The 18,806-nt window shown below is 42.3% G+C and overlaps 1 protein-coding gene across 2 annotated transcripts in view; it reads right to left on the reverse strand.

The window, feature by feature from the left end:
- Positions 1–18,806, reverse strand: part of UBR1 (ubiquitin protein ligase E3 component n-recognin 1) — a 161,861-nt gene that overhangs the window by 51,565 nt on the left and 91,490 nt on the right. For both annotated transcript variants that reach the window (XM_024349144.3, XM_063794833.1), the window contains 4 exons: positions 12,988–13,193; positions 9,406–9,499; positions 8,123–8,272; positions 3,729–3,826 (listed from right to left, as the gene is read on the reverse strand). In XM_024349144.3, the coding sequence (XP_024204912.1) occupies positions 3,729–3,826; positions 8,123–8,272; positions 9,406–9,499; positions 12,988–13,193 (548 nt within the window). The remainder of the gene's footprint in view (positions 1–3,728; positions 3,827–8,122; positions 8,273–9,405; positions 9,500–12,987; positions 13,194–18,806) is intronic.

The following is an 18,806-nucleotide window of genomic DNA, read 5'->3' on the forward strand; positions in this document are numbered from 1 at the left end:
ATATATTCTCCAATAGGAACAAACTTCTGTAGAACATATTACTAAATCAAGCTTAATTTTAAAAATTCTCTAAGTCCTTATTTATTAGGATGACTTGACCAGCCATAAAACTATCTCCCACTATCACTATGTTTTTGTTTAATTCTACTTATGTACCAAAACAACACAGCATGAAAATAAATAGAAACTGAATTTACTATCTATCTTTTCTCCTAACCTCCCCATATTTGTAGGCAATATAGATAAAATGCTTACACATTCTCTGCAATCCTTCCTTTACAATCTCTTGGCTGTTTCTTTCCCCCAAACAATTAGTCATTCAATAAGCATTCAGAGCAAACTTGTCAATGCTTACTATTAATACCACCACCTCTCACCATGTCATGGTAGGACCAGTGCAATTGATTCCTGATTAATCTTCTTGAGTTATCTCCTCACTCTTCCAATCTATCTGCGGCACCACTCCCACACTAAAAAGCTACCAGAATAAATGCTAGTAACTTGCTCAAAAATTTTTAATCATTCCATGATTTCTTTTTTAAAGTTCTTTATTTCAATAGTTTTTCCTTAGCTTATGTTCAGTATTTTCTTCCCTTAAAAATATAGGCTTCTAAGTAAATTAGTGAATGTTTAAAAGATACTAATCACTCTTATGCTTCTTTAGACGGTCACAGAGGTCCTACTGCTAATAAAGTGATATTTCTACTTAATGCCATGTTTGAGACCTCCAATTAAACATTTAGAGGCCAAAATAACAATAAAAAAACTGATTTAAGGCTGAATTTTTGAGACCTAAAAATCATGACGTAAAACCAACATGTCATTCTACATTTTTTTAAATAAAAAGAAACTAAATTCACATATGTCAAAGTCATTTTAAATTACTATAAAAATTAAGAAGAATCTCTTGTACTGAATTGCTTCTCGGTGCTTAAAACAAGTAGCAAAGGCTGGGCACGGTGGCTCACGCCTGTAATCCCAGCACTTTGGGAGGCCGAGGCGGGTGGATCACAAGGTCAGGAGATCAAGACCATCCTGGCTAACACGGTGAAACCCCGTCTCTACTAAAAAAAAAAAAAAAAAAAAATTAGCTGGGCGCGGTGGCAGGCGCCTGTAGTCCCAGCTACTCGAGAGGTTGAGGCAAGAGAATCGCGTGAACCCGGGAGGTGGAGCTTGCAGTGAGCCGAGATCACGCCACTGCACTCCAGCCTGGGCGACAGAGCGAGACTCCGTCTCAAAACAAACAAACAAACACAAGTAGCAAAGTAGTTAAGTACATGCCAAAAATCAATTCTTAGCAAATATAAGTTCTTCTGTTAGAAGAGTTTTCCACCCAACAGATTGTTATCTCATTAGCACTTGTGGTAAAGGTTTTGTTATAAAATGAAGGAGGAGGGGAAACTGACAGGACGTTGCCAGACTCATTCATTGCTGACTGTTGTCTTCCATCATTCTGTGTTTCTAAATGACCAAGTCCAAATTCTTACAAACCTCCACAACTGCCCCATATTCTCCACTGTTCCCCACTGTGTACTCTCAACTAAGGTAGGCCAGGCTTTTTCAATGTCTCTGAAAATGCCACGCTCACAGTTCCCTAAAAACATTTCTGTTTTCCACCTGGGTTCTCCTTTATCCCTACCACACATCCAAATTTTATACAAGGTCAAATCGAATCTCATTTTTTCCATGACATCTTCCCTTACTACTTCAGCCCCTACTGATCAATTCCTTCTTAAAAATCCTATGAGTCCTATTGTTTTATACTATAAAATCTGGCTGTTAATGCTATTTCCTCTTGTATCATTCTTAACTGCGTAACATGCACACATATGAGGTCAACGAGGCAGGGAACATAAAACTTTGTATGATAACTTAGGCTGGGCACACTGGCTCATGCCTGTAATCCTGGTACTCTGGGAGGCTGAGGTAGGAGGACTGCTTGAGTCCAGGAGTTTGAGACCAGTCTGGGCAACATAGTGAGACCTTGTCTCTACAAAAAATTTAAAAATTAGCTGGGTGTGGTGGTGTAAGCCTGTGGTTCCAGCTACTTGGGAGGCTGAGGTGGGAGGATCACTTGTGCCCAGGAAGTTGAAGCTGCAGTGAGCTGTACTCCAGCCTGGGTGATGAGCGAGACCTGTCTAAACAAACAAACAAAAAAACAACAAACCCCCCCAACAAAACAAACAAAAAACCTTTGTAACTTAGACTATGGTGATGAGAAATAAAACCATCACCGCTATTTCTTCCTCTGTAGCTTTTGTATACATCCTTCATTTTCCTTAAAAGTATGTAACTGAAAGGACATAATTAAAGCACAACAGAGGGTAAAATAATCAGGGAAAATGTGGATAAATACAGAAAGATATGAATTGTAGAAATAAGACATAAATATTTTGAGTAGAATACCTAGAAATATTCTTGAATATTTTCTAGGTATAGTTTTCATCCATTTTAGATCCAAAGAGGGGATGAGAAGATAATTTTTAAAATACTGGACTTTGCCTTCACCCTATTGATTTCACTGCCTAAATCAGGGGTCCTCAACCCCAGGGCCATGGACGAGTACCAGTCTATGGCCTGTTGGGAACCTTGGGAATGGGCTGCACAGCAGGAGGTGAGCAGCAGGTGAGCAAAGCTGCATCAGAATTTACAGCCGCTTCCCATCACTTGCATTGTCGCGTGAGCTCCGCCTCCTGCCAGATCAGCAGCCACATTAGATTCTCATAGGAGCGCAAACTCTACTATGAACTGCCCATGTAAGGAATCTAGGTTGCCCACTCCTTATGAAAATCTAATGACTGACAATCTGTCACTGTCTCCCATGACCCCCAGATGGGACCATCTAGTCGCAGGAAAACAAGCTTAGGGCTCCCACTGATTCTACATTATGGTGAGTTATATAATTATTTCGTTATATATTACAATGTAATAATAATAGAAATAAAATGCACAATAAATGTAATGCACTTGAATCATCCCAAAACCATCCCCCTCATCCGTGGAAAAACTGTCTTCCATAAAACCGGTCCTTGGTGCCAAAAAGGTTGGGGACCATTGGCCTAAACAAAAGACAACTTTTCCTCACTGTATTTTAAAAATTCCCACTTTATCCTTTTAAGCACATCTCCATTAATAGCCATACTTGTCTCACAACTGTAAATAATATGTAAATAAGATGACAGTTTTAAAATGTTTTTGTTATTACAAACATTACTAACCACATATTAATAGTATTAGTAATAGTAATGGCTAACATGTAGCACTTACTATGTACCATGGACTATTCTACTTTACATATAATAACTCTGCTAATCCTTCAACCAATAAAATAGGTACTATTATAATATTATTATCCCCGATTTGCAAATAAGAAGTTGAGGCACACAGAGCTTAAGTAACTTGCCCAAGATCACATAATCAGTAAGTGGATCTTAGTGATTTAGATGAATCTTGGATCTAAGATTTAAATCTAAGCAGTTTGACTGCTTGGAATAATCAGATAGATGGACTTGATAGTATAATCACTGTCTGTATTGTCTCCTAGTATGAAAAACGATTAAATTTAATAAAGCAATTTAAGCCACTTATTTTTAGCTTCAAAAACTTCTATTTCCTGATATTCAAGAAATCTGTACTTGCAAACCATATTTTAGCACAATAATTATTTAAAAAAATAAAGATTCTGACACCATCTTCACATAGCTAATATAAAATAAATTTAAGCAAACCTTTAGCATGTCTTATATTATAACCTGATATTCTGGCCAGAACAGTCTGTATCCACCGTGCCAGGGTCAAAAGTTGAGCAAGAGCATCTGCATTCTCACTGAAAAATGATATTTAAAAATTATTACAACCATGGGTACAAAGTCAAATGGAAAAGCTGAATTTGTATTATTTCCTTGGATAAATGGTCATATAAAAAAGTTGAGTTCCTCCAGATTAATTTCCTAGGTCACAGAAACATGTGTCTAAAAATGTAGCTTTTTGGAAGGGGAAGGAAATTTTAAACTTACAAGAAATAAGTCACCACCCACATGCCAATCACCCACAGGTAGTAAATGTCAGTAAACAGAATCACCATTCTAGTTGCTCCAGTCAAAAACTAGGTGTTGTCATTGATTTCTCTGATTCCCTCACACCCCACATTCTAATCTATTAATTAACCTTGCAGGTTTTATCTTTCAAATATATCCCAAGTTCATCACTTCTTCCTACCTCTCATTACTACCCCCTAATCCAAGTCACATCAGCCCTCACTTGGATTACTTAGACTCCTAAGTGTTCTTCCTGCTTCTACTCTTGTGTTTCATTTAAGTATGAATTCATCATACAGCAGCTAGAAGAATTTTCTAAAAATGTAAATAGGATCAAATAACTTCTAATCTTTGCTCATAATCCCTTTTATGATCTGGTCTTTGCTTGCTCCATTCCATGTTGCCTTCCTGTTGTGACTCAAACATGATCATGGGGTTCCAAACTTGGAGCCTTTGCTTTTTTTTTTTTTTTTTTTTTTTTTTGAGATGGAGTCTCACTCTGTCGCCAGGCTGGAATGCAGTAGCACAATCTTGGCTCACTGCAACCAACCTCTGCCTCCTGGGTTCAAGCGATTGTCCTGCCTCAGCCTCCCGAGTTGCTGGGATTACAAGTGCCTGCCACCACGCCCAGCTAATTTTTGTATTTTTAGCAGAAACAAGGTTTCACCACGTTGGCCAGGCTGGTCTCGATCTCTTGACCTCGTGACCCGCCCGCCTCAGCCTCCCAAAGTGCTGGGATTACAGGCGTGAGCCACCACACCCAGCCGAGCCTTTGCTCTTGATATAGCCTGTGCTTAGAATTTTTTTCTCCCAGAGAAAAGCAGTGATTATTCCTCACTTTATTCAGGTCTCTGTTCAAATGTCACCATCTCAGAGAAGAGCTCCCTGACAACTCTGTCTATAAATAGCCTCATGCCCCAGTCTGTCTTCAGCCCTTTAACCTATTGCTTTAGCTTTCTCATAGTATTCCTCACTACTCAACATTTTGTTTTATTTTTTTATTGCCAGTCTCTCCTTCCTAAAATGGACGTAAGGACAGGGACTTGAGACAGACTGTTATTAAGAACAAAGAAGGGCTGGGTGCAGTGGCTCAGGCCTGTAGTCCAGTACTTTGAGAGGCTGAGGTGAGTGGGTCGCTTGAGTCCAGGAGTTAGAGAACAGCCTGGGAAACATAGTGAAACCCCGTCTCTACAAAAAATACAAAAATTAGTGGGGTGTGGTGACACATGCCTGTGGTCCCAGCTACTTGGGAGGCTGAGGTGGAAGGATCATCTGAGCCCAAGAAGGTTGAGGCTGAAATGAGCTAAGATCACACCACTGCACTCCAGCACACAGTGAGACCCTATCTAAAAAAAAAAAAAACCAAGAAGGACCAGAAACAGTGTTATTAAAAATAAAATAGGAATCTTTTTAATGAAAGAATAGTCTTGAGCAAAGGTAAAATATATAATGAACTGTGCCAAAATTTACCTATCTGGGCACAAATTTGACCTAAGAAGTTTTTTTTGTTTTCAAAAAATGGAAATGTACTATGACTGGTTATAACCAATTTTCTTTACAGATACCAGTTTATTAGTTTTAAATTTTTTCGTAAGTTTGTATTATACATTTTTAATCAAAATCTTAGTTTTGACAGTTTTTATATGCTTTTATCTTTACTATCTTAGATTATATTCATGCTGATTTCCTAAAATCCAAAAAAGGCAAATATAATCAACTATATGGGTAAGTCGAAGTATCTAATAAAACTGCTATGTATAATCATGTATTTCAGATCCTGAGTAACAGAATTGTTACTATAGATTAAAAGTATGCCAGAGTTCTAAGAGACCTTTAACTAGTTCTAAGAGTTTTAAGGATCAGTTTTCTGAATTTAGAAAGAACTGCTCTGAAGCATCTGATCCTTAAAGTCATCAAGGAAAGAAGTAGCTAAATATTCTGTTAGAGAACAATTTACAGAGTTTAATAATCCTATTTTGGGGGAGCCACTGTGTAAAAAAGGCTTGTACAAGAAATTGGAAAGTCACTTTATTATGATTTCCTTTATCTTTGTCTTCTGCTGTATAGTTAGGTAAGGCTTTGGAGTCAGGTCTGGGTTTGAATATTAGGTCTGTCTTGGGACAAGTAAAAACTATCCCTAGTCTCCAATTCCTTATCTTTAAATGGAAATAACAGTACCTACTTCAATAGACTACTGTGATAATTAAATAAGATAATGCAGCATTTGCTTGGTAAAATGCCTAAAATATATTAATTACTCAAATCAAAGATAATTCTTTCTCATGTTACCACATACGCTGAAGAAGACAATTTCAATTTAGGTTTATCAATGACATGGAATATTAGAGATTAGAACAACTCTTTATTTATTTATTTATTTTTGACACAGAGTGTAGCTCTGTCGCCCAGGCTGGAGTGCAATGGTATGGTCTCAGCTCACTGCAACCTCCACCTCCCGGGTTCAAGCAATTTTCGTGCCTCAGCCTCCTGAGTAGCTGGGATTACACGCATGTGCCACCATGCCAGGCTAATTTTTGTATTCTTAGTAGAGATGGGTTTTTGCCATATTGGCCAGGCTGGTCTCAAACTCCTGATCTCAGGTGATCTGCCTGCCTCAGCCTCTCAAAGTGCTAGGATTCAGGCGTGAGGCACTGTGCCCAGCCAAGGTTAGAGCAATTCTTTTTTTTTTTTTTTTTTGAGACGGAGTCTCACATTGTTGCCCAGGCTGTAATGCAATGGCTCAATCTTGGCTCACTACAACTGCCACCTCCCAGGTTCAAGCAATTCTCCTTGGCTCAGCCTCCCAAGTAGCTGGGATTATAGGTGCCCACCACCACACCCAACTAATTTTTTTGTATTTTTAGTACAGACGGGTTTCATTATGTTGGCCAGGCTGGTCTCGAACTCCTGACCTCGTGATCCGCCCACCTCGGCTTCCCAAAGTGCTGGGATTACAGGTGTAAGCCATGGCGCCCCACCAGAGCAAGTCTTTATATTGACCCTTCTCGCCCAACCTATCACCTTTGAACTTTTATGGGGACATAAAGGTATTTTTATCAACAAAACCATTTTCTTTAGGAGAATTTAGGTTTACCATTACAAATTCATTGCATTTTAAAGCAACTGAAATAATATAAATATTATACTACTGTTATCATCATGTACAACAGTGAGAATATAGAAATATATAATTAAATTTCCAAGATGTTATACAAAAACTAATAATTTGCTGTTAATTCCATTTACAGATCAGAATATAAAAATTTAAAAACTCAAAATGCTTAAAACACTACCCAAAGAGAGATATATAAAAACAAATCTAGTGTTTCTATTTAATTTTTTTAGTTAACATTTGTCCATATCTCTAGAGCATTTGGATCTTCAGAAAAATGAAATTAAAAATAATATAAAGATCATTAGAGCTATCAGACTCCAACTGGCAACTCTAATGATGGTAAAGGGCCATATGAAAGGAATGAATTTTTTTTGCATCTTTTCTCCTTTTGTGAGTGCTAAGGCAGAAGTCAGAGTTCTATTGCTTCAATGGCTGCTGGAAAATATAACCACAATATATAGATTTGAGTAAATAAACATTCTAGTTCTCTTAGAGTCCAAAAATTAGGCTTTTGATCACATTCTAAAAGTATAATACAAGATATAAAATGAAAAAGTATTAATTCCTTTAAAGAATAAAAAACAGTAATGTAACAAAAACAGGCACAAATTAAAGAACTAAAGACAACTTTCTATTTGTTTCTGAGACAGGATCTCGCTCTGTCACCCAGGCTGGAGTGCAGTGGGGCAATCTCAGCTCACTGGAGCTTCAATCTCCTGGGCTCCAGTGATTCTCCCACCTCAGCCCCCTCAAGTAACTGGGTCTACAGGCGTGTGCCACCACACCTGGCTAATTTTTTGTTTTTTTTGTATTTTTTGTAGAGATGGGGTTTTACCATGTTACCCAGGCTGGTCTCGAACCCCTGAGCTCTGGCAATCCGCCCATCTCAGTCTCCCAAAGTGCTGGGATCACAGGCCACTGCACCTGGCCAACTTTTAAAAAATTAACCAAAACATAAATTAAAATATACCTGTTTATCTTTTGAGGTTGCAAAGGAATAATGGGGATCACAGTATTGCACAGAGATTTGCAAAGAGGGCAAAGATATTCTCCACTTTCCAAGTCAAAAAGGTCAACATGAATGCGCTGCTGAGAGCTCAGCTGTACAGCTTCAAAATACCTGCAAAATTACAAAGACACAGGCCCATTCAGAACTACACATGCATCTCTACATGTGTATCTCTACTTGCTCTAATCCAAGTTTTAAAAATCTGGAATTTTTGCCCCAATACACATCTTTAGAACATACATGCAAAAACACACAAGTTGTAATTATAGAAGAAACACGTTGCCCATTATTTTGGGAACAAATTGGAAAATACATCAGAGCAGATATAAATTTAAAATAAGTTTATTGAATCATAACTCATCTCTTGCCTCAACAGCATGGTGATACAGCATGGACACTACTTTCCTCAGTTTCTAATGATGAACTGAAGTAGTGAGGGCTATCATGGAAAAATTATATATTGTAATCTAAAGCCAAATGGGTAAACTCTACACAAAAGATTTCTCAGGAATTACATTTTTGAATTTTTATATTTTCCAGAGATAGAATGAGAACTTCTTGTCCTATTCATCCTATTCTATTTCAAAGGTACTTTTCACAGCTGTATGTTTTGACAGAAATTTGATTTTTATAAAGATTACTTTTTTATTATTTATTTGTTGTGTTTATTAATTTTTTTGAGACGATGTTTCGCTCTTGTCTCCCAAGCTGGAGTGCAATGGCGCAATCTTGGCTCACTGGAACCTCTGCCTCCTGGGTTCAAGCGATTCTCCTGCCTCAGCCTCCGGAGGAGCTGGGATTAAAAGCATGTGCCACCACACTCAGCTAATTTTTGTATTTTTAGTACAGACAGGGTTTTACCATGTTGGCCAGGCTGGTCTCAAACTCCTGACCTCAGGTGATCCTCCTGCCTTGGCCTCCCGAAGTGCTGAGATTACAGGTGTGAGCCACCACGCCCGGCCAATTATTACTTTTTTTTACATGAATACTGATGAAGAGCAACTGATTAGTTTATGGAGAGCAAGCACGAAGGAACAGTGAAAATCTAAAGTTGGTAACTTTACACACCACTTTCCAACTTTGATAATAATAATTCATGCAAACAGAATTAGTAATTAAAACTGTTTCAATTATTCAAATAAGAAGAAAGGAAAGAAGACATGAGAAAACATGCCTTTTTGTGGCCTTGAGTGAACTTCAATGTTCCTAGTCTCTTTCAAGAACATGTCAGAAGGACAACTTACTTCTGCCAGCACACTGCATGCATTACATGACCACAGCTTCCTGTATAAGTTCCATATGCCAAGTCTGGATCCATGAAAAGTGGGTCTAGGGCTTCTGGTACAAGGTATAAAAAGGAGGGAAAAAGAGAGACAGGTTATCAGGTCCAAAGTCTAATCACAAACTGTCTTAGGAATGTCCAAGCAAAGTGTCACAATATCATGATAAGAGGATATATAGTAACAAAAAGAGAAAAGTAATAGTAACAAAAGAGAAAAGCATAAAGGTAGCCTGTCAGATATGATTCTAAAATTAGTATGGATTAATAACTCTATCTTTGATTTACTTTTTAACCTTGAATATTGCGTTTAATCTGCATTATCTTGGTTATTTAAGTGATCTTCTATGTTTCCAAGATAATTTACTTTTTTAATTTTAATAGTAATTTGATAAATAATAATTTTAAGGGATACTTAGGGGAATTATAACCTCATTAAGAAAAGCACAGATTGGATCTCCCTCTTCCTCTCCCTCTCCCTCCTCTCCTCTCCCTCCTCTCCCTCCTCTTCCTCTCCCTCTCCCCGGTCTCCCTCTGATGCCACCAAAGTTGTGAAAGCCAAGGCTGGACTGTACTGCCGCCATCTCGGCTCACTGCAACCTCCCCGCCTGATTCTCCTGCCTCAGCCTGCCGAGTGCCTGCGATTGCAGGTGCACGCCGCCACGCCTGACTGATTATTGCATTTTTTTGGTGGAGACGGGGTTTCGCCCTGTTGGCCGGGCTGGTCTCCAGCTCCTGACCACGAGTGATCTGCCTGCCTCGGCCTCCCGAGGTGCCAGGATTGCAGATGGAGTCTCGCTCACTCAGTGCTCAATGGTGCCCAGGCTGGAGTGCAGTGGCGTGATCTCGGCTCGCTACAACCTCCTCCTCCCAGCCGCCTGCCTTGGCCTCCCAAAGTGCCGAGATTGCAGCCTATGCCCGGCCGCCACCCCGTCTGGGAAGTGAGGAGCGTCTCTGCCTGGCCGCCCATCGTCTGGGATGTGAGGAGCCCCTCTGCCCGGCCGCCCAGTCTGGGAAGTGAGGAGCACCTCTTCCCGGCCACCACCCCGTCTAGGAAGTGAGGAGCGTCTCTGCCCGGCGCCCATCGTCTGAGATGTGGGGAGCACCTCTGCCCCGCCGCCCCATCTGGGATGTGAGGAGTGCTTCTGCCCGGCCGCAACCCCGTCTGGGAACTGAGGAGCGTCTCTGCCCGACCGCCACCCCGTCTGGGAGGTGAGGAGTGTCTCTGCCCAGCCGCCCCGTCTGAGAAGTAAGGAGCCCCTCCGCCCGGCAGCCACCCCATCTGGGAAGTGAAGAGCCCCTCCGCCCAGCAGCCGCCCCATCTGGGAAGTGAGGAGCATCTCCGCCCGGCAGCCGCCCGGTCCAGGAGGTGGGGGGGGCAGCCTCTGCCCAGCCAGCCGCCCCATCCGGGAGGGAGGTGGGGGGCAGCCCCCACCCGGCAGCCGCCCCATCCGGGAGGTGGGGGGCAGCCCCTGCCTGGCCAGCCGCCCCATCTGGGAGGGAGGTGGGGGGCAGCCCCCACCCGGCCAGCCGCCCCCTCCGGGAGGGAGGTGGGGGGCAGCCTCCACCCGGCCAGCCGCCCTGTCTGGGAAGTGAAGAGCCCCTCCGCCCAGCAGCCACCCCATCTGGGAAGTGAGGAGCATCTCCGCCCGGCAGCCGCCGGGTCCAGGAGGTGGGGGGGGCAGCCTCTGCCTGGCCAGCCGCCCCGTCCGGGAGGTGGGGGGCAGCCCCTGCCTGGCCAGCCGCCCCATCTGGGAGGGAGGTGGGGGGCAGCCCCCGCCCGGCCAGCCGCCCCCTCTGGGAGGGAGGTGGGGGGCAGCCTCCGCCCGGCCAGCCACCCTGTCTGGGAGGGAGGTGGGGGGCAGCCCCCGCCCGGCCAGCCGCCCCGTCCGGGAGGGAGGTGGGGGGCAGCCCCCACCCGGCCAGCCGCCCCGTCTGGGAGGGAGGTGGGGGGGCAGCCCCTGCCCAGCCAGCCGCCCCATCTGGGAGGTGGGGGGGCGCCTCTGTCCAGCCACCCCGTCTGGGAAGTGAGGAGTCCCTCTGCCCGGCCACCACCCCGTCTGGGAGGTGTACCCAACAGCTCATTGAGAATGGGCCATGATGACGATGGCGGTTTTGTGGAATAGAAAAGGGGGAAATGTGGGGAAATGAGAGAGATCAGATTGTTACTGTGTCTGTGTAGAAAGAAGTAGACATGGGAGACTCCATTTTGTTCTGTACTAAGAAAAATTCTTCTGCCTTGGGATGCTGTTAATCTATAACCTTACCCCCAACCCCGTGCTCTCTGAAACATGTGCTGTGTCCACTAAGGGTTAAATGGATTAAGGGTGGTGCAAGATGTGCTTTGTTAAACAGATGCTTGAAGGCAGCATGCTCCTTAAGAGTCATCACCACTCCCTAATCTCAAGTACCCAGGGACACAAACACTGCGGAAGGCCGCAGGGTCCTCTGCCTAGGAAAACCAGAGACCCTTGTTCACACGTTTATCTGCTGACCTTCCCTCCACTATTGTCCTATGACCCTGCCAAATCCCCCTCTCGGAGAAACACCCAAGAATGATCAATAAATACTAAAAAAAAAAAGAAAAGAAAAGAAAAGCACAGATTGAGGATTTCAAATTCTGGTTTCATCACTTGTAACTGATGGCCATGGGTAAGTTACTTGACCTCTCTGTGCCTCAGGTCCTTCATCTATAAAATGGAACTAATAGTGATAACTAACTCATAGGGCTGTTGTGAGGATTAAGTAAGTAAATACACATAAAGCACTTAACAAGTGCCTGGCAATGTTAAGTTTTCAATAAATGCTAGTCTTTATTATCACTATTATTCCAAGGAGCTTGTTTTGTTTGTTTTGAGACAGGGTCTCACCCTGTTGTGGACCACAGGCTCATGCAACCATGCCTGGCTAATATGTTTGTAAAGACGAGGTTTCGCCATGTTGCCTAGGCTGGTCTCAAACTCCTGAGCTCAAGTGATCCACCCACACCGGCTTCCCAAAGTGCTGGGATTACAGGCGTGAGCCACCATGTCTGGCCTATTCCAAGGATATTTTAAAATAATAATGATGCTAAAGCAGCTAACTCCTGATGTAATAAGTGCAATAAATTATCTAATTAGCATTCCTGCCAAGAAAATGTTTAACATGATTCTAATCAGGAGGCAACTTAACAATCAGATAAATTCAGAATGTGATACATTATACAAAGCAAGTGGCCTGAATTCTTCAAAAAAGCTACTATCATAAAAAAAGGAGGGACTAATCTGGATTAAAATAGAGTAAAGGAAATATAACCAAAGCAACACGTGTTTGTTTGGATCCTAAGTGAAAAAAAAAAGTCTAGGAATTGAAGACATTTTGAGAACTGTTGGAGAAAAATTGATTTTATATTAGATAATATTCCTGGATTATTATTACTTTCTTAAATATGATAATGGTATGGTAGATATATAACCCTTATTTCCAAATGTTTTTCAAATAGTATTTTCTTTAATTACACAGGCATGAAAAGAAATGCACAAAAGGATATTTATTAAATAATACATACCTCCTGAGAGTTCTATGGGTTTTCCCCTGTGCTGGGTTAAGGCAGTAGATTTCTGGACACAGGCCGATAATACCATGGCATTATTTTCTATTTTCACCTCCTGTTCTTCTTGGCAAAGGATGCACGTCAGCACCTCCTTTTCAGTAACAGATGGACCCCGTTTAGGACCCAAAGCAATTCTAGAGTAGTCACTGACTGCTGGGGTGCTACCAAAAGAAATGATCAGAAATGAGGACACATGTTTTGGTCACTTGTCTTCATATTTTGGTAGATTTTAAGTAACTATAGGCAAGAAATATAAGAAAGATAATAAAAATAAAAATGATATTTAGCAATATTAAGTTAAAAGCTTCCCCCTTTCCTTTGTGGCTTTTATCAGTTATTTGCTTATTACAAAATACAAGTGTTGCTAAGTGCAAAAAACAGATGATAAAATGGAATGTATATTATAATTTTACTTAATTTACTATACCAATAAGTTGGGCTTTTTTTTTTTCTGGATATAAAAGTAATACAGGCTTATTGAATAAATTTTGGAAAATCTATAATAGTATAAAAAAGTGTTATATTCCCACAACCTAGAGATACCTACTAGTAACCTTGTATATTTCCTTCTGGGTCTGCTTTCTATTTATAATATACTTCTTCATATAAATAAGATCACATTACACAGATCTGCATCCTGCTCTATTCACTTATAGTATCTTACATCATTAAAACTTCTTCAGGAACATTTTAAATGGTTGCACAGCTCTTACTGTATGTGCCATAATAGTTTTTATCCATTCCCTGTCATTAGGCATTTAGGTTTCTATTCTATTTTGGTAGCTATTCAAACTAAAAAACTTACACCTTAATGATTCAGCAATTCTTAGAATCTACTTTTACTGACTGGGCAAAACTCAAGATCTACTGAGGCATACAATAATATTTAAATAATAGCAAATATTTGTAACATGCTGATTGTGAAGATAGGCACTGTTTCAAATACTTTACATGTTTACTCAATCCTTAAAATAATCCTATGAGGTAGGTATTATTATTCTGTCTAGAGCAGCTCCTGCAAAGATGTCTGCTGCAGCAGTGGAGGCGCGGCTGGGGCAACGTGCTCCATGTAGCCCTTGGGTTGGGAACAGGAGGGAACCCCACCCCTTCCAAGTTTGCGGGGCAGAAGCCCCGTGCTCCCGGGCACAGCTGCAACTGCCCAGCTCAGAAGTGCGTGTTCTGAGCCTCTCCGCACTCCCAATGCCCGCTCCGATTTTGGAGCAAAGCTGTGGCCAAGCCCAGGAGCTGCCGTGGCCCCGGCCAGGTGTGTGCACACTAGGGGCGGTGCTGACATGTCAGCCCCCTCCTGCCTTGGACACCTCTGGTCTTTGGATGCTGATAAGCATGGAAGGAAGGCCAAGAGGAAACAGGTGGCTCAGCATGGGCCTGCAGGTGCCCCTTGGCACAAACAGCCAGGGAGTTGTGGATGATATGTTGATGGCGGCAGGAGGCAGACAGGTTCCTAGGCAGAAAGGGATGGGTCCCCAAGCCAGGAATGGCCTGAAGCCTGGGGACCGGTATGTCAGTTACAGGTGGAATCCACAGCCTGGGGTGAGAATTTATGGTGCTTTCTCCGGGTCTGTCCATGAACCAGTCAGCACACACTTTCTCTCTTCTGAAGCCCCTAAAAACCCCAGACTCAGCCAGACTCACATGGGGACTACCAGCTGCTGGAAGGAGCTACCCAATTCAAGTCTCCTGACTTGCTGGGATGACCTGCCTGTGGAAAGGAGATACCCACTCTGGATCTCCTCTCCACTGAGTGCTGGACACTCGTTGGGATGACCTGCCTGCAGAAAGAGCTACCCACTTCGGGTCCCTAGAGAGCTGTTCTGTTGCTTAATAAAGCTCTCCACCTTGCTCACCCTCCAGTTGTCCGTGTACCTCATTCTTCCTGGATGCAGGACAAGAACTCGGGAACCACCAAATGGCAGGACTGTAAGAGCTAGTAACATAAACAGGGCTGAAATGCCCACACCCACCGCTTGCCACGTTGCAGGTGACAAGAAGGAGAGAAGAGCTGTGGTCCTTTGGGGAGCCCAGACCTAGGGGCTCCCTGAGCCAGGGCTGTGACACCCTCTTTGGGGCTTCACAGTTTCTGGCATCTCTGAGCTGCCAGGTGCCACCATATTCCCCTTGTCCAGACAAGAGTCCCCGCAGCGGTACCTGCTGGTGCATATGATCCAGCTGCAGGCTTGCACAGAGCTGGCCCCCGTCCCTGTGCCTAGAGCTTCCTGCCCTGCACAGCAGCTGGCGTGCCTGGCTGTGTGCAGTGGCCAGACCCTGCAGGTGCCCGCTTATGCACCCCTGGTCACTCCACACCTGGCTCACCCTTGGCAGGCATGGGATCCAGGCTGGTAGTGTCAGTCAAGTGCAGCCTGCCAGGCCAAGTGGGCAGGATGAGCCCAGAAAGACCAAGCAAAATTCTGGCAAAGGTGCCACTGGCCACAGAGGTTTCTGGCTGGAAAAGCAACACCCTAAGGATCCTGTGACACTTCCACTTTTCAGATGAAGAAACTGAGGCCTAGTGACAACAAAAGACTCAACCCAATGATTCATCAATAGTATGTAGTAGAGCCAGGATTTAATCCAGGTAACCTAGGCTCACAGTCCATGCTCTGAACTACTATACAATGTTGTCTCTGTCTGTGCAAGAAGCTCCCTGAACTATAGTATATCATTGAACAATAAATAAATATTAACCATCATATATAAATGAACTTACCTAACATAGAACACTCTGCAGCTTTTTTGTTTTATTTTGTTTGACACAGAGTCTTGCACTGTTGCCGGGCTGGAGTGCAGTGGCGCGATCTCGGCTCACTGCAATCTCTGCCTCCCAGGTTCAAGTGATTCTCCTTGCCTCCGCCTCTGAAGTAGCTGGGATTACAGGCACCTGCCACCATGCCCAGCTAATTTTTTTGTATTTTTAGTAGAGACGGAGTTTCACTATGTTGGCCAGGCTGGTCTCAAACTCCTGACCTCGTGATCTGCCTGCCTTGGCCTCCCAAAGTGCTGGGATTACAGGCGTAAGCCACCGCGCCGCCCTACTCTGCAGTTTTTAAAAGGTGGGACTCACTAAGTGTGGTACCACCTCCTAGGAGGCATCTAGCAATAAATTATGAAAGGTTTACTTATTGATTGTCACAAGGTTCTAGTGGGCGCAGGATGCAGTCCCACAATTCACAGGACAGTACTACATGAAAAAAAAAAAAAGCTGCCTAAATGCCAAGACTGAAAAACGCTGAGCTTGTTTTGTATATAAGAACATACATAGATTTCCAAGACATACTACAGAGTGAAAATGGGAAGTTGTAGAGTGATATGTACATAATACTATCAATGCAAATAAAACCAAAGGCTGAATGACATGCTATAATTTCTGTGGCTACATATATTTGTATTAATAACATAGGAAAAATTCTGGTAAGATACACATAAAACTTATAACCAGAGAACCTCTGAGGAGGAGCAGAAAGGAGTCCAGGATTTGGGCTGGTGCTGAAATGGAACTTTAGCTTTATCTCTGACATTCAGTTTTCAAGAGGAAATATAACTATGTAATTTGGCTGGGCACACTAGCTCACGCCTTGTAATCCCAGCACTCTGGGAGGCTGAAGTGGGAAGATCACTTGAGGCCAGGAGTTCGAGACCAGCCTGGCCAAAATGGTGAAACCCCATCTCTACTAAAAATACAAAAAAAAAAAAAAAAAAAAAATAGCCAGGTGTGGTGGTGGGAGCCTGTAATCCCAGCTACTCAGGAGGTGGAGAAGGGAGAATCGCTTGAACCCAGGAGGCGGAGGTTGCAGTGAGCCGAGATCACGCCACTGTACTCCAGTCTAGGCGACAAAGCAAGACTCCATCTCAAGTGTGTGTGTATAACACTATGTAATTAAAATTTTGGCTAGGTGTGGTGACACGCCTGTAGTCCCAGCTACTCAGGAGGGTAAGGCAGGAGGATCACTTGAGCCCAGGAGTTTGAGGCTGTAGTGTGTCATAATTATGCCTGTGAAGAGCCACTGCATTCTAGCCTGGGCAACATAGTGAGACCCCATCTCAAAAAAAAAAACTGGTATAAAAAAATATGAGAGAATATATTTGAGACTTTGGAATAGGAAAAGCTTTCTTAAACAAGATATTAATACAAAAAGTTAAAACTCTAAAAGACTGATAAATTTGTCTTTATCAACACTGCACACTTCTCTATGGCTAAACCCCACAATTAATGTTAAAGAAACAGGGACAAAATATGGGAAACATATGTAACAAAGCTAAGTATTAATAATTTTAAGACTTATATAAGTCAGTAAGACAAGAGGAAAGCACCCAATAGAGATGGGCAAAGAATAATAATAGGCAATTCCCAGAGGATAAAATGTAAAAGGTCAGTGAATAATCATATGAGAAGTTGCTCAACCTAGTACTAAATAGCAATTGGGGAAATTCAGCCAGATTGGCACAAATCTGTAATTTTAATAATATCACATTTTCAAGTACTGAAAATAGTTAAGTATTAGTGAGAACAAAGTAAATTAGGCACCTATATACACTATCAGGAGCAGAAACTAGTAAAACCACTCTGGATGGTAATGTGGCCACATCTATAAAAATTTTAACCCAGCCCTTTCACTTACTGGACTCCTTGACTAAGTACTTGCAGAGTTGTACAAGGAGACACATACAAAAAGATTCTCACGAACTGTTCTAAGGAAAAATTAGAAGCAACCTAAACGTCTAAAGTCAGATAAATAAACTATTATATAACCACATCAGAGACCACTATGCAGCAGTCATAAACAATGATGTAGAATCTACATTATAGGCCGGGCACAGTGGCTCACGCCTGTAATCCCAGCGCTTTGGGAGGCCGAGGTGGGCGGATCATGAGGTCAGGAGATCGAGACCATCCTGGCTAACACAGTGAAACCCCCTCTCTACTAAAAATACAAAAAAATTAGCCAGGCGTGGTGGCGGGCGCCTGTAGTCCCAGCTACTTGGGAGGCTGAGGCAGGAGAATGGCGTGAACCCTGGAGGTGGAGCTTGCAGTGAGCCGAGACCGTGCCACTGCACTCCAGCCTGGGCGACAGAGTGAGATTCCGTCTCAAAAAAAAAAAAGAATCTACATTATAGAGTGACATGTACTGATATCAAAAGATTCCTAAGACATTGAAACAGCAAGCTGCAGACAAAATGTATGGTTAAAAAAGAAAAACCACTAGAAAACACGAAACAAGCCTCACTATTTCTTCATGTATACATGTTTATAAATGCATAGAAAGAGGTCGAAGAACAATGGTAATTTGTAATCATGGTTATGTGTGGAGAAAGATCAGTAATGCAGAGATGGTCAAAGGGGGACTTCCTGCATTATTTAAATTGCTTTCAATAAGAACACATTCAAAAATCACATGTCCAATTAATCAAGCAATAAAAATAAATAATAATGAAAGCATTAAGGCCATAAATGAACTCTGAGTACACCTTTGCTTACACCTTCTTATTTTATTGTCAGTAGTTTCTTTCTCACTATTTCTAAATAGTATGTTGTTAATACATAATATCTAGAGGTGGGACTTTGGCTTGTCATTTAAAATTTCCAGTTTTATTACCCTATAGTCAGCCAAGGAAAGCATGCCTTCATATCTTTTTATTTTTAATCACTAATATAATCATTATTCTTTATGGTCCTTGTTAGCATACTCAGCTTCAAGATTAAAGATACATATCAGATAGGATGTATTGTGCCTACTAGTATTCCAAAACCAAAATTTTCT

The sequence above is a fragment of the Pan troglodytes genome, chromosome 16 (assembly GCF_028858775.2).
Source record: "Pan troglodytes isolate AG18354 chromosome 16, NHGRI_mPanTro3-v2.0_pri, whole genome shotgun sequence".
Classification (NCBI taxonomy): domain Eukaryota; kingdom Metazoa; phylum Chordata; class Mammalia; order Primates; family Hominidae; genus Pan; species Pan troglodytes.